The following is a 14,929-nucleotide window of genomic DNA, read 5'->3' on the forward strand; positions in this document are numbered from 1 at the left end:
GGAAAAAATAGCCAAAAAATCCCAAACCAACAAGTAGCTACAGCACAGAACATCGGCATGTTCAAAGAGGTTGCTGTGAGCACCCAAAATAGCCCTATTCAAGGGACTGGCATAGGGCTCACATTACTTAATGCACTGCCAGAATAATTCAGTGAATTTGGTTAATTATTATTAACATGAAAGACAAAACACAAATACCAACTTTCTACTTTACAGAATTCAACAGATCACTGTAGGCAAGAGGTCATACAGAAATTCAGCATTGAAAATACTGTATTCTTGAAAAGGAGGCCATAAAAAAGATGTCAGACTGAAGAATTTTAGGAGCATTGCCCAAGCTACTCCGGAAAACCACAAAACTGAAGAATTCCATAAAAATACTTTAAAAATTCAAGCAGCACACAAAGTCCATTAATCATTTTTAAATTATACTCTAAATCAAAAGACAGCTGGAGCCAAACAAAACCCTTTTACTCCCAAGATCTGCCTAAGCAAAAAGCTTGCTGTAACTGAGATGTGTTATTTCCCTCCACAGCGGCGCTGCTCCATGTCAGTGCTATAAGCAGAACTAGTGTTGCTAAGTGGAAATTATCTGATTAAGGGTTCAAAGATGTAATCCCTTCCAAATTGTCAGACTGTCTTTACCTTAAGGGCTAAACCAACTTGAATTTTGTTTGTGTATGCTGCAGGCTAAGACCATGCACATGAATAGTTACCAGAGATGGGCTAACCTGCAGTGACTTGTTACCACTTGGGAAATGGGTCGTGTATGAATTTTGTGTTTCTCCTCCCTACCCTCTCAGCAATTCCAAGTATTTCTAACCATAATGAATACCTGAACTTCATTATCACAAACTGTAGAGGAATAGGGAAGAATCACTTAGGATACACATACAACAGTCTGTACTTGCACTGAGACACAACACCCCAAATGCAGACTTACAGTAATAACTACAGCTGCCTAAACCAACATTAATTATCTACAAAAACCTGTTTCCAGTAAAATAATCTCCAAAACTCAGTGGCAGCAGATTCTCCTAACATAAACTTAAAATTGCCTTTGTAATATCTCACGCCCTTAAAAAAAGTTTCAAGTTCAGAAAAGTTCAGTTTTCTCAAAAGAGATTAAATATTCAGTCTTAAACTTTCAAACAGCAAGAAACACAGGCATGTGGCCGATCACTTTATGAATGTGTCACTGACATTTTTCGAGGTGCCATTACATGCAGTGTACCTATTCTGGCTCAGCAGGCAGGTGCATTGCTTAAAAATGAAGCAAGAATCTAATATCTTTTCTGTGTAAAGTAAGGCTTGTGTTTGGGGGAACTATAGTGAATACAAGGCTGTACTTAATCCCTGTGTTCAAGTAAAAAGCTTACTCTGCGTGATTCCACACATGGCATGGTCTGTTTGCTCCTTTTGGAATTCCTTTCTTATTCACAGGATATCTTTGATAGTAGCCTCTCACATACCACTCTCATATCCCATAGGGAGAGTGAAAGTCCTGATAACAAGAAGGTGTTTATCTGTGAAGGTATGTGGTGGGTTGACCCCAGCCCATAGCTAAGCCCCTATTTCACTTCTTGCTCACTCCCACCGCACAGGATGGAGAGAAAACAGAACAATAGTGAGAAGACTTGTGCATCACATTTCAGAAGCAATGGAACAGATGCAATCTCTTAAATACTCATTCCTTTATTTCTTTTGTGTGTCTGTGCCCCAAAAACAAGGGGGTCAGAAGAAGATGTAACAGGAACCCTCAGGTCTCTCCAGCAGAGAGTTTTGCCAAGTGCACACTTGAATAACTATATACAACTGTATAACTGTGATAATCTTCAGCAGCAGAGTGTGCCCTGCATAGGCAATTCCTAATATTCACTACAGCTTCAGGAAGCAGTGTTCTGTGTAAGCCTTGTGTTATTCAAGGTTCTCAGCCATTTGTATTCTGCTGACCACAGCATTGTTAGCCAAAAGGAAATTAAATATCCCCTGGCCTATCAACCCACGTTGGCAAAGGTCCTTCCTTGTAAATAAGGTCACACTGTACACCCACTGTGTTCAGATACCACTGATCATCAAATGCAAGTCACTAAAGTAAGGCCCTTTGCGCACTTCTTTCTACAGCACATACAACATTCTGTTTCACTGATAAATAATAAACTTCTGAAGTGTCAAATATTCATCCAGTGCTTTCATCCACTGCATCCATCCTACTTTCCACAGAGGAGCTCAATGTGAAGATATAAGATCAGGCTACATAACTGCAGGCATTTTGTGCCAAAGACTTTTTAACTACTAGTATTTCTCATGAGGCTAATTGTGATTTTGGAAGTTATTGGCTCCAATACTGAATTCCATTCCACAATTTTTTCTGATTTTCTTCAAGAGAATCAAAGTGAAGAAATTGGTTTTATGGTTTTGTTTTTTTTTTTTTTATTTGAAATAAGAAATTGAAAGTAATAAGGTGCAGGAGTGATAGAAGAATGTTAAAGGTGGGAGCTGCAACAGCATAGAAAAACCCCCAGGGACAAACATCAAATGCAATAAAGGAGCTACAGGACCAGAATGTGAGCTTGGAAAATTCAATTTCTTTTCTGTTAAGAATGGAGGTTTCAGCCATGCTCTGAGACAGGCAACCTTTTAGCAATTGCTTGACTACATGTAAAAGCATTATATTAAAAAATGGAACAGGTATCCTGGGCGATAGCATAATAAGGTATTTCTGCATGTGAAGGAAATACTTAAAAATGTAAGCTCTCCTCATGGGAAAGGTGGGCTTGGTTTTTTTCCAGTGCTTAACTTTTTCATTGCTTTCTTCAGTAACTGTTTTCCAATGTGTGTTTGTAGTTTATCCACTCTTTTTTACATTCCAGGTGCTTATAGGTATTTTTATTATCAATGGATCATTTACTATAGCACCTCAAAACCGTCAGGATACAATTAACTGGAACAAAAAAAGACAGAAGAACTAAAAATAAAACTGCCTAATTGAAAATGCATTTGATGAAAAAGACTGACATTTTAAGTGCTAATTTTGGCCTTTGAAACTAAGAAAAGTTATTTGCCCAGAGTTATGCTATGCTTTTAAGCAAAGCCAGTCTCTTCCTATAGTATCAAGTTAGAAAATTATGTAAGCATAGAGAGTAGATTATCATTTATCACCACAGTGTAAAGATTCCACTTCTCTATTCCCAGTTAACTGACTTCTCCCTGAAATCAGTGAAAGGGTGAAAAGACACAAAAGAGACATCTCAGGCAACTGAACTGAATTCTCTTGCACAAATCAGAATTTTGGCCATGAAGTTAATTTCTTGTCAGAGATGGCTTCCCACATCATTTTTCTTTTGATGTCAATTTGGTCAGCCTTATCTTCATTATCAACTAATGCACCTTCTCATTCTCGATGATGATGCACAAGCTATCACATGCTGATTCTCTAAGGAGAACAAGAAATGAGGAAACGAAGTAAGCATACCAAAAATCCGAAACGTTTTGTCTTCTAACTTCCTGTGATCCCATGTAGTTGTTTAGAAGAACTAAAATAGACCTGATATATTTACTCAGAAATATTAAAAGGGGGAGAGGGATATTCTGTTAAAAAAAAAAGCAATGGCTAGTGTGGTGGGTTGACCCTGGATGCCAGGTGCCCACTGAAGCTGCTCTGTCACTGCCCTCCTCATCTGGACAGGGGAGAGAAATAAGGACAGGGAGACATCACTCACCAGTTACTGTCACAGGCAAAACAGACTTGACTTGGAGAAATCAGTTTAATTTAATACCAATCAAATTAGAGCAGGGTAATGAGAAATAAAATCTGATCTTAAAACACCTCCCCCCATCCTCCCTTCTTCCTAGGCTCAACTTCACTCCTGATTTTCTCTGCCCCCTCCCCTAGTGGCACAGGGGGACAGGGAGTGGGGGTGCAGCCCTTCAGGAACAGACTGCTCCAGCATCGGTCCCTTCCATGGGGTGCATCCTTCCTGAATACGCTGCTCCAGTGTGGGTCCCCCCTTCCATGGGGTGCAGTCCTTCAGGAACAGACTGCTCCAACGTGGGTCCTCTGCAGGATCACAGCTCCTGCCACAAACCTGCTCCAGCATGGGCTCCTCTCTCCAGCGAGGCCACAAGTCCTGCCAGGAACCTGCCCCAGTGTGGGCTGCCCATGGGGTCAGAGCCTTCTTCGAGCATCCCCCTGCCCCAGCATGGCGTCCTCCCCAGGCTGCAGGTGGAGATCTCCTCTCCATGGACCTCCACTGGCTGCAGCAGCACAGCCTGCCTCACCATGGGCTGCACCACAGGCTGCAGGAAGTATCTGCTCCAGCACCTCGAGCACCTTCTGCCCCTCCTTCTGCACTGATCTAGTGTCTGCAGAGCTCTTGCTCTCACATATTCTTGCTCCTCTCTTCCAGCTGATGTTGCGCAGCAGTTTTTCTCCCTTCTCAACTAAGTTATCCCAAAGGATCTACCACTGTTGCTGATGGGCTAAACCTTGGCCATGAGTGGGTCTGTTTTGGAGCTGCCTGATATTGGCTCTGTCGGAAATCTCACAACAGCCACCCCTGTGGTCCCCCACTACCAAAACCTTGACACAAAAACACAATACAGATACTTCCATAGGCACAATAGGAGACAAGATGTAAAGCGTCACTCCATTCTTCCCCTCTTATCTACCTAGCACATCAACTATCACATAATCAGTGGTTGGCAGGATATCTTCTTGTCTTCTGTGTTCTTCCCACTCCCCAGATTGAAATTACAGTTCCGGTCCTGTGAACTCTGCAAATAACTTCCTATTTCCCTAGATTATGGCACTTTTGCATCACTCAAGAGCTTCTACAGGCTCTGCAAGTACAGAGGGAGCAGTACTGCAGCATGTTACACGTGCAGAATGGCAACTAACGAGTGCAGATCTTGATGAACAGTGCAGGGAGTAAAGACTGCTCCTAAAGAGTACCCTTGTGTGTCCTAACAGCAGCATGAAACCAGTTGTTTAACATGCGTACCTTAGAGCTGCATCAACCAAAAATGCTGCACAAACTAAATAATGTGTATCAGTGTGTTTATTCAACAAGAGAAAAGATTTAGTTAAATTAGGTAAGACCTCATTTTGTTCATCATTCATGTGAATTTTGTCCTCAAGGACAAAAAAGAGAGAAAAGCTGGTATAACATTTGAGAAGCTGTCAAGAATCCCACTGATTATTTTCAGCCCTATAATTTATTTCAGCTCTAGTAAGAAAGCTGAAGTTGCCTGCAAATCTCAAAGTATTTGCTACTATAAGCAGTCACTTGAAAGCCTGTATAGGTATCTCCTGTATTCTGTTTCTTACCCATGGAAGCCACCAGTGTGTAGCAAAACTAAGCGTCCTAATCTCTACATTAAATATGTTCTTCTTGCAATATACAGTTTAAAAGATAGTTATTGTGGGACATACTGTGATGGGCAGTTATGGTATTTAAGCCAGGAGTAATTTTCTAACTAAGGAGTATGGTAACAGGAGAGCCAGAAAGGTGCAGAAAGCTTTATTACATACAAAATTCTCACCTGCTGAGTTCATACCAATCCATAAAGAACAGAGTTTGCACAGCCGTGTTCATTATACATCCAGCTGCTGCATTCTTAAGATATGCCAGAAAAGCAGGTGCTGTAAAAGATGAATGTACATGATGAAGGCTAAAACTCAAAAGCTCAAAACCAGCCCCATGGCAAGGAAAGGAAGGGGCAACATTGAACAATAAACATTCTGACAAATATAACTTAGCATATTAAATGCTTCCGTGGCCTATACATAGCTCAGAAAATTTCAAAACTACACCTAGAAAACTATTTTGAGACACACTCTAACAATGTGTTACTGTCCTGTGTTTATTATGCGTTTGTTTCCAAATGCTGTAATTGAAAAACCTACCCTTTTCTTCTTTTTAAATCAGTGTTTTCAAATTTAAGCGTGTCTGGTGCTAAGACTTTTTTGCAGATAACCACAGAGCATAAGATTTGGCCATAAGCAACACATTCAGATTAAAAAGGTCTGACAGAGGACAACTTTGGGATAATCGAGAGCTGAGATGTTTTTCTTGCCAAGCTACAAGCATTTGCCAAATGCCAGCTATTAAGGGAAATTTTTGTTACCAGGCCTTCATCAAAGCTCTGATAAAGAACGACTTTCACTTCAAGTAATCCACATGTCACAGCAATTTCATGTTACTTAATTCTACTTCTGCATCACCTAGCATCTAAAAAACAGAGCTGAACTCACAGGCCAAGAGACAGTCTTCTCTGCAAACAGCTATACTCTGCTGGAGCAGGTTTCACGTGCAGTGTGAGTGGGGAAGCCCAAGTTCCTGTGGTGCCTGGCTTATCTCTGTGCAAGTATGAGAAGCTCAGCATGAAGCTTTCCTCACAGTTTGGATATACAGAAGGTCTGTATATTTACTGTATATTTACCCACAAGGTATTAACATTATGGATAAAGTCAGAGGAATAGTTTTGTTAGGTCAGAACTGAACCCTAGACCTGTATCCTTTCCAGCAGCAATCAAGGACTTCTGCTTCAGAAAAGGAAGCTCCCCAGTTCAAATACCTTTGGAAAAAAAAAGTCACATTAACAAAAGTGGTGCTTCAACACCTTCCACGCCTCCTTGAGCTCACTTCCACAGTGACACTGCTGGCAGGCAATCTGCTGATAATGCAAGTGGTTTCTTAGTTCTTCAATAAAACGCTCACTTAAAAAAAACCCAAACTCAAAGTCTTTTAGTGATGCAGCCACATGATGAAAATGAATTCATTAAAAATACAATAACAAGTAATTTCAAAAAGGTATCTTTCTCTGAGCTTTATGACAAGCTTTGCTGTGCTACAGACAGTTTCTGTAAGAGTATGTAGAATATGAGAGCATTTGGCTCATTAAGTCAGCTGGTTAAAGACTATTCAGTATGAAAGAAATTAGAAACGAGAAAGGAAGTGATATATTAAACACACAAAACTCGCTGGATAAGCAGGTGGTAACAAAGACAATAGTGAAGAGCAGAACTCTCCAGGCCATGAAAGGAGCTGCCCAGAAAGCCACCCTGAAGGGGTCAACCCAGGCTTTGTCTCTGGTCAGAAGCGGGGAAACACAATTATTCAGAGTATCACAAGATAATTGACAAGGCAGATGGAACTGTGCAAAACATTTTCTGGGATATCAGCATGGGCTTGTGGGACTATGCAAAACTTTCTATGGAATGTACACAGAACTGGCCAAAGGTAGGGAAGGACCAGGGTGAATCTAGCAGGACGAGTGGGGAAAATGGGGTGGAGGGAGGCCCACATATGAGCCGGCAGCAGTCAGTACAGCTGCCTAGCTGAGCTCTCTGCCTGAGCACAGCAGCCTGTCTTCTTATTAAGCCCCTTTCTTAATTAGTTACCCTCCTTAATTAGTTATCTTTCCCCAGTGGCTTTAATCCTGTGGATGTGTAATCCACTAGCAGATTTAAATTGGCCAGGACAGCTCGTGGGAGTTCGGGAACCCAAGGTCCAGACATGGGTATCAGACAGACCGAGGGGCCATGCTGATGTCTAATACAGATGTTTGGTGAGTGTAGGGAGTTAAGGGCACGTGAGAAGTCACTTGGGAATTTCAGTGCTGATCAGCTGGAGAGGGGAGCAGGACTGCACTATCCATGCTTACCCTGTACATGATTTCTGGCAGAGTTGTATGTGCTGTTGTGGTGTGCATGGCTGGCTGTGTTAGTGTCCTCCATGTGTGTGTGCTTATGCAGACACTTATCCAGGACACACAGGAGCTGAGTAACCCTCCAAAATCCAAAGAGTGTACGTAGATGGACTTCTGCAGCCTGAAGCAGCAATCCCCAGGTCCTAGAGACTACTGGATCCAGCAGCTCCCATAAGATCCTTAGGCTTATCATTAAAAAGTCCACTTTACAGATGGATCATGGGAACAGCAAAAGAACTGAACTTGAAAGGAATATGGCAAATTTTATTATATGCAAAATACTGACAAAGTATCAAAGAAAATGCTGAAAATACCCCTGTACTTTTCCATACTGTGATGGGATTCTTTTAACATTTAAAAATTATTTAACATAATTTAAAAGAATTGTACAGAAGTGAAATACAATCTACAGAATGGTACTGCAAGTAGGTTATCCTATAGTTAATGCTGTCTTCGGTACGATGAAGAAGGAGAAATCTGGAGAAATCTGTGCTGTCATTTTGCCTTCTGGCCAGCCTCTTAAACTTATTTTACCATGCCAATAGCATTACAACTTATCTGTGATGGTACTATTTACCAGCTGAAGAGGAAAAGAGTACCTCATCACAACAGTATTTAACACCCTGCTCTGGATTATATCTTACTTTGCAATTAGTTTAAATGATGACTACTTCAAGCTCTCACTTGTTTGTCCTTTTTATCTCCATTCTGCAATAGCTGCTGTTACCACTGCAGATTCCCCATTCTAGCTGTGAGATGTGGAAAGAGTTCTTAATAAGGAATAAATGCCTGTCTTTGGGCACTTAATCAGTTGCCACTGCTCCCTCAATAAAAGAACTACATGAAGAAAAAATAATTAATCTACTAAAGTTTTCCTCTTGCTAAGTATTGCTGTCTATTTTTTTAAATCATTAAAACTATTAATTATAGTTAAGAGTTAGATGGAGGAAGTCAGACTCCACAGTACTGTGGAAATACATTGGCCATGGGACCAAAGGTTAATAAAGACCAGTGAATTCAGTGTATCACTTGGCTCACAGGCGTGTGGCCACCTATGTCCATGATACCTCATAAACACACACAACTGTCCCCTGAAGGCAGCTGGAAAGACCTTTTTAATGACAGAAGAATACTGTTAACAGTGTGAGATTCCATGGAAATACTCTGAATCACCTGTTCTTCACACTTTTCATCCTGTAAGTACTCTTAAATATCCTCCTATTTAAACATTTGAATTTCTAGAATAGTAGTTAAATACACTAATTGTCAATTTCTCTTATTACTAATTAACCTGCTGGAAGCAGATGTTTTCCAACCAAATTGCTACCAAAAAGAGCAATATTACAGGTGCATATTTGCTTAAATTAGGCTTTAGAGTAGTCTGACTGTTTACAGCTAACTGGAAGGTACCAGCAACTTTTTGCTTGCAAGACAGTTGTCCCTGGCAGAAAGATGTCTCCCCACAGTACCTGCATACTAAGACCAGTGTCTCCATATCTGATCATGTTAAGGTACCACATCCCTTTGCTGCCTAAAATACAGGCATTAGGTTCAGTTTAGCTGCCAAATGTCTGGTGTGTGCATGTATTCTGTAGGACAAGGAAGAGTTTGTGTAGTCTAGCTTTCTGAACGACAGTCATTTCTGCAGACTACAGTGAAACTGTAGTTTCTGTTTGCCATGGAAAAAGTTATCATGAAAATATAGAATATATGCATTGGAACTTCAATTTTGTGCATACAGAGTTTACGCTAATGTAGCCAATACAGGCAAATACTGTAACTAGGCATTGAATAAGGCTTCCTAAGAGAAGTATGTCAATCCATGATTAAACTACAGTCTCTGGGACAGTAACTGTAATTTAATGAGCATAGTATCATAGAATCAACCAGCTTGGAAAAGACCTCTAAGATCATCAAGTCCAAACATTATCCCAACACTGCCAAGACCACCACTAAACCATGTCACTGAGGGCCTCATCTACACAGTTTTTCAACACTCCGAGGTACGGTGATTCCAACACTGCCCTGAGCAGCCTGTTCCAATGCCTGACCACCCTCCCAGTGAAGAAACTTTCCCTAATATCCGATCTAAACGTCCCCTGGTGCAGCTTGAGGCTGTTTCCTCTTGTCCTGTCACTCGTGTCTTAGGTAAAGAGAGCAGCCACCTCCTCTGTCCGTCCTCCTTTCACGCAGTTGTAACAATAAGGCCTCCCCTGAGCCTTCTCCAGACTGAATAACCCCAGTTCCCTCACGTGAATTAGACAAACTTAAACTGCGTGTGTTTCTGATCTCAGCAAGACAGGCGGTAGCCAGGGTAATGAACTAGCCTTCAGTTAATCAGTGCAAAGCACCGAGATGGAAGAGGCAGACCCCTCGCAGGCCTCACCTCCGCCGGGCGAGCAGCACCCAGCTTCCCGGGCGGCGCTCAGGAGGCCCGGCCGCGGCCTGCTCAGCCGCAGCACCCTGCTCACCACTCTCCCGCTGCCTTAGACCGGGAGGGGGCGCGGAAGGCCCCAAGGCCCCGCCCCGCTGAGCTTCCGGGCAGGCCGGTGGCTCGGTGCGGCCGGCGGCGCCATGAAGCTGACGCGGCAGAAGCACGCCAAGAAGAACATGGGCTTCTACAGGAACAACTTCAGCTTCCGCGAGCCGTTCCAGGTGCTGCTGGACGGCACCTTCTGCCAGGCCGCGCTCCGCAACAAGATCCAGATCCGCGAGCAGCTGCCCGGCTACCTCGGCGGCGCCGTGCAGCTCTGCACCACACGGTACGGCGGCAGCCTCACGGCAGACCGCGGGGCGCATGCGCGCCGGGGCGGGTCGCCTGCCTCGGGCGCCGCCGGCGGTGGGCCGGGCGCGTGCGGCTGGGGCTCGCGTGGCTGCGGTGGCGGGCGGGCGCGCTGTGGGTGGCCTGCAGAGGGGCGGGGGCCGCGCTCGGTGCCGGCTGCTCTCTGAAGAGCACAAACTGTTACCGGGCCACGGGGTGGCTGGGCTTGGGGCGGGTCTTGAAGCTCATCCCGTTCCAACCGCCTGCCGCACGCAGGGGCACCTTCCACCTTGCTCCAAGGCCCATCCGACCTGGCTTTGAGCACTGCCAGGGATGGGGCAGCCACAGCTTCTCTGGGCACCCTGTGCCGGGGCCTCGCCACCCTCATAGTGAAGAATTTCTTCCTATTACCTAACCTAAATCTACCCTCTGCCATAGAATCAATGAGGTTGGAAAAGACCTTTAAGGCCATCAGGTCCAAGCATTACCCCAGGACTGCCAAGACCACCCCTAACCCGTGCCACTGAGGGCCTCATCTACACGGTTTGTGAACACTTCCAGGGACGGTGATTCCAGCACTGCCCTGGGCAGCCTGTTCAATGCCTGAGCACCCTCTCAGTGAAGCATTGTTTCCCAATATCCTATCTAAACCTCCCCAGGCACAGCCTGAGGCTGTTAGCTCTTGTCCTAAAGTCAGTGTTGTCCTATGGTCAGTTTAAAGCCATTCTCTCTTGTGTAATCCCTACATGCCCTTGTAAAAGGTCCCTCTCCAGATTTCTTGTTGGCTCCTGTCAGGTACTGGAGGCTGCTCTAAGGTCTCCCTGGAGATTTGTCTTCTCCAGGCTGAACAAGCCCAGCTCTCTCAGCCTGTCTCTATAGCAGAGGTGGTCCAGCCCTCGTAGCATCTTCATGGCCTCCTCTGGACCTGCTCCAACAGGTCCATGCCCTTCTCATATTGGGGCCCCAGAGCTGAACATGGTGGTGAGATAAGAAGTAACCACAGTGAGTGAGGGATATCTGGGGTGGCCTCTTCTCACTCCCGGTTTCTTGGCAAAGTGAGAAGAACAGAGGCAAGGTCAGATCTCTTGTGCGTGGAGGGAACTGCTGGCTGGCTGGAGTTTCAGCCTGCCAGTAAGGGATTATTTCCAAAGTAGCTGTTCTCAAGGGAGAACAAGGGTATGCTAGACAAAGGTGTTGAAGTAAAGCATGCACACTAAATACCTAAGTTGCCTCGAAGTTGCTTTTGTTTGTACTTTACTTTCCATATTGCGTGTGGTAAGATTTCCCTCACTTGGATTTCTGCAATGACAGAACAGCCAACTGCCCATCATGGAGGCAAGTACTGAAAAGATCAGGAAGATCTATACCCTAAGCTACAAAAATTGAACATTGACCCATCTTGCAAAGCATACGGAACTGGTCTCTACTTCTAAACAGTACAAAGTATCAGATCATGACCTTAGCTGTGAAATTTTTGTGAATCACAATGATCCAAACTGTATTGCAGTCATGTCTAAATGACCTTTCTTGCTTCCTTCTTTCAGCAATATGTGTTCATCTTTTTGACCTGTTTTCACGTAGGGCAGCTGAATGGACTCATTTTCTCTGCTGTCAGAATGCTAAGTTGGTGAGGCAGCACCGCAGTGGCACGACCAGAGGTTCCCTGTGGAAATGAGCTGTCTCTGTGTGAGAGTCTTTGCAAAAAGAACAGGCTCAGGTCTCCACAAAGACTGTCCTCAAAGGCTAACCTTTCTTCTCTGGAAAGAAAAATAGTTGTTACCATATCCTTGAAGTTGTATTTCAAGGCCATACATTCCTACCACTGGCCATATTTAATAGTAAGACTCAATGGCGTAAGTTAGGTTTCATCCCTTGTTCATTTCTGAATATCCTGAAGGCAGCATCCTCCTAGACTGCTACTTCTGTGTGAACATCTGCTCTGAATGCTGAGAGGAGGGGTTTGGGTTTGCATTTTATTGTCTACTTGGAATGTTGTGGAGCCATAAGCTTCAAGATTTTTAATTAGATGGGCAGTCTTGTCTCTTCTGCTTGAGTCAGTTGGATTCTGATAGCAAGTTTGAAGCAGGGTGGTGGACACTAATAATTTAACTAACTGGTATGCAGTGATTAATCAATTTCTGCTAATTCAACTAATTTTATTTGTTAAGTACTAGTTCCTGTGCTGGGTGATATCTGAACGTAAATGTCAGGACTCAACATTGCCACTGATAGGAAATATTTTTAAATCATTTAATATAACTTAGTGTTGTTGCTTCTTAATCTTGTTTGGAACCGAAAAAATCTTGCTGACGTCTTCAGATGGGCTACTGCTTTCAGGTTACTGGATGCCATTTGTAAATCATAAAGCCTGAACAACTAGGCATTGCTCCTTCCTAATTAACTCATGTCAGCCTTCTGCTATTGTGAAAAATGTATAGTTATTTTCTCTTTCACATTAAATTATTAATGCTTTTGGTTTTCAGATGTGTTCTAAAGGAACTGCAGTCATTGGGAAAAGCTCTTTATGGAGCAAAATTAATTGCCCAAAGTTTTCAAGTTCGAAACTGTTCTCACCACAAGGATCCTGTGAGTGGTTCAGGATGTTTACTTTCCATGATTGAAGAAGGCAACCCTCATCACTTCTTTATTGCTACACAGGTAAATGCTTATGGAGAACGTAACTTCATTTCATTTCAGGTGATCCTTTGATACCTAAGGATAAGAAAACTTAAGGAATCCTTCATTATGAGACTTTTAAATAGCTTGTGGGAATTCTGTAAAGCCGTAAAACCTTACTGGCTTTTAAATGTGTTTGTTAACCATGAAGTAAGGAATCTTTCGTCTACTTGAACAACTAGGTTTTTTTATGCTAGAAGGATATTGCTTACTTTAGCAGGTGTAGAAAGCATGCTGACTACCTGTTGACATGTAAGCAAACAATTGATGAATGTTACTTTACATATTGCTTGTGTGTGCATTCCCTGCCCCTGTTTTGCACAGTAGTCTGAAAATAAGACGTTAAATGACCATATAACTTTCATTTTAAGAAACTCGGGAAGTTTTAAATAAGAATAAAGGTAGAAGTTGTGTACAAATAAGATGGGCAGATTTTTTCTTGAGTCTGTTACTAGGACTGTATGTCTAACTTATATACAATGTGTATATAATGGTTTACAGTAGAATGCTGTATACTTCTGTAAGACACAAGGAATCTCAAATTCTTGTTATATGAGTAATGATGTTACTTAGTGTGAAGTGGTGGAGCACATACCAATGAACTGGTACTTCTTCCTCGGAAAATGCATGTATGCTTACACATGCATGAAAAAAGGAAATGTTAATAAATTTTCCATCAGAAGGACAGCTTATCAGAAGGAGAGAAATTGAAATTTAAATTGCTCTGAAATGCACTGCCATGTATATCTGATAGATTAAGTTTCTTATCTTTTTCATAATGTAATTTATCTTCATAGTTTTTTATTAAAAGTAGGCACATTTGAATTGCAAATATCATTTAATCCCAAAATATTGACTAAAGTATTTAATTTTGCAGGACCAGGATTTAGCAAACAAAGTGAAAAAGAAGGCTGGCATTCCCCTCCTCTTTATTATTCAGAACACCATGGTGCTAGACAAACCTTCTACTAAATCTTTGGCAGTTGTTCAAAAGTTGCAGACAAATCAGCTTGTTCCAGAGCACCAAAAACAAAGTATTGTGCAGCTTAAAGAACAAGAAGGACTAGCAAAGCAAGGAGGTGAAAAGAGAAGAAAACGTAAAAGGGCAGGCGGCCCCAATCCCCTCAGCTGTCTGAAGAAGAAAAAGAAGAAAACACAGGAGGGTCAGGAGCCTTCTTCTGAGAAGAAGAAAAGAAGAAAAAGAAAACGAAATAGAGTTAAAGCAGAAGCTGTGCAGTCAGTGCAGAAGAATGAAGAAGAGTAACCCCAGCTTTGTAAACAATGCAGGACTTGAACCTTGTTTGAACTTTGCAAAACGACAGGTTAATATGCACTCATGTGAAATTGTTAATATTAAAACTTATTTTAATGAGGTGGTACAGCTCCTTACTGCATATCAATGTTTGTGGGTGGTTGTCCCAGTAATTTATTCTGTTGTTTAGTAACTGGGTTTCCGATAAAATATTTAGAAACCCTCATGTTTCATTATTCTCTTCAGCATCCTGATTCCTGTCAGAGAATTCATGTGATCAATGAGAATTCTTTAGAATTGTGTGTATTTCATACGGATTTTGGCAGGATACTAGACTTCTTTCTAAATCTACGTTGCTGTTCATACTAAAACTAGTTCTGACGCTTGTTTTGGTATAGAATGTGAAACTGACCTAAAAGAGCAGAGTATCTTCTTTATCTCTGTTGTTTTAATAAAAAAGTTAACAGTTCTGCAAAGTGACCAGATGCTCTTAAGAAGTCCCTTCCAGCCTAAGTTACTCTGTAAAT

The 14,929-nt window shown here is 42.4% G+C and overlaps 1 protein-coding gene across 1 annotated transcript; it reads left to right on the top strand.

Moving 5' to 3' along the window:
• Positions 1 to 10,225: 10,225 nt before the first annotated feature.
• On the top strand, positions 10,226 to 14,882 carry UTP23 (UTP23 small subunit processome component). The gene is made up of 3 exons (XM_065668836.1): positions 10,226 to 10,475; positions 12,958 to 13,132; positions 14,028 to 14,882. Exons 1-3 carry the CDS (start codon positions 10,288 to 10,290, stop codon positions 14,412 to 14,414), a joined length of 750 nt encoding a protein of 249 aa, XP_065524908.1. The 5' UTR covers positions 10,226 to 10,287; the 3' UTR covers positions 14,415 to 14,882.
• The last annotated feature ends 47 nt before the right edge of the window (positions 14,883 to 14,929 follow it).

This window comes from Lathamus discolor, chromosome 2 (assembly GCF_037157495.1).
Source record: "Lathamus discolor isolate bLatDis1 chromosome 2, bLatDis1.hap1, whole genome shotgun sequence".
In the NCBI taxonomy this organism is placed as follows: Eukaryota; Metazoa; Chordata; class Aves; order Psittaciformes; family Psittacidae; genus Lathamus; species Lathamus discolor.

Bases quoted from the DNA above. Each gene is read 5' to 3' on its own strand.
- UTP23 (XM_065668836.1), top strand. From the start codon at position 10,288: ATGAAGCTGACGCGGCAGAAGCACGCCAAGAAGAACATGGGCTTCTAC. The intron at 10,476-12,957 runs GTACGGCGGCAG...TTTGGTTTTCAG, and splicing joins GTGCAGCTCTGCACCACACG to ATGTGTTCTAAAGGAACTGC. The intron at 13,133-14,027 runs GTAAATGCTTAT...TTAATTTTGCAG, and splicing joins ACTTCTTTATTGCTACACAG to GACCAGGATTTAGCAAACAA.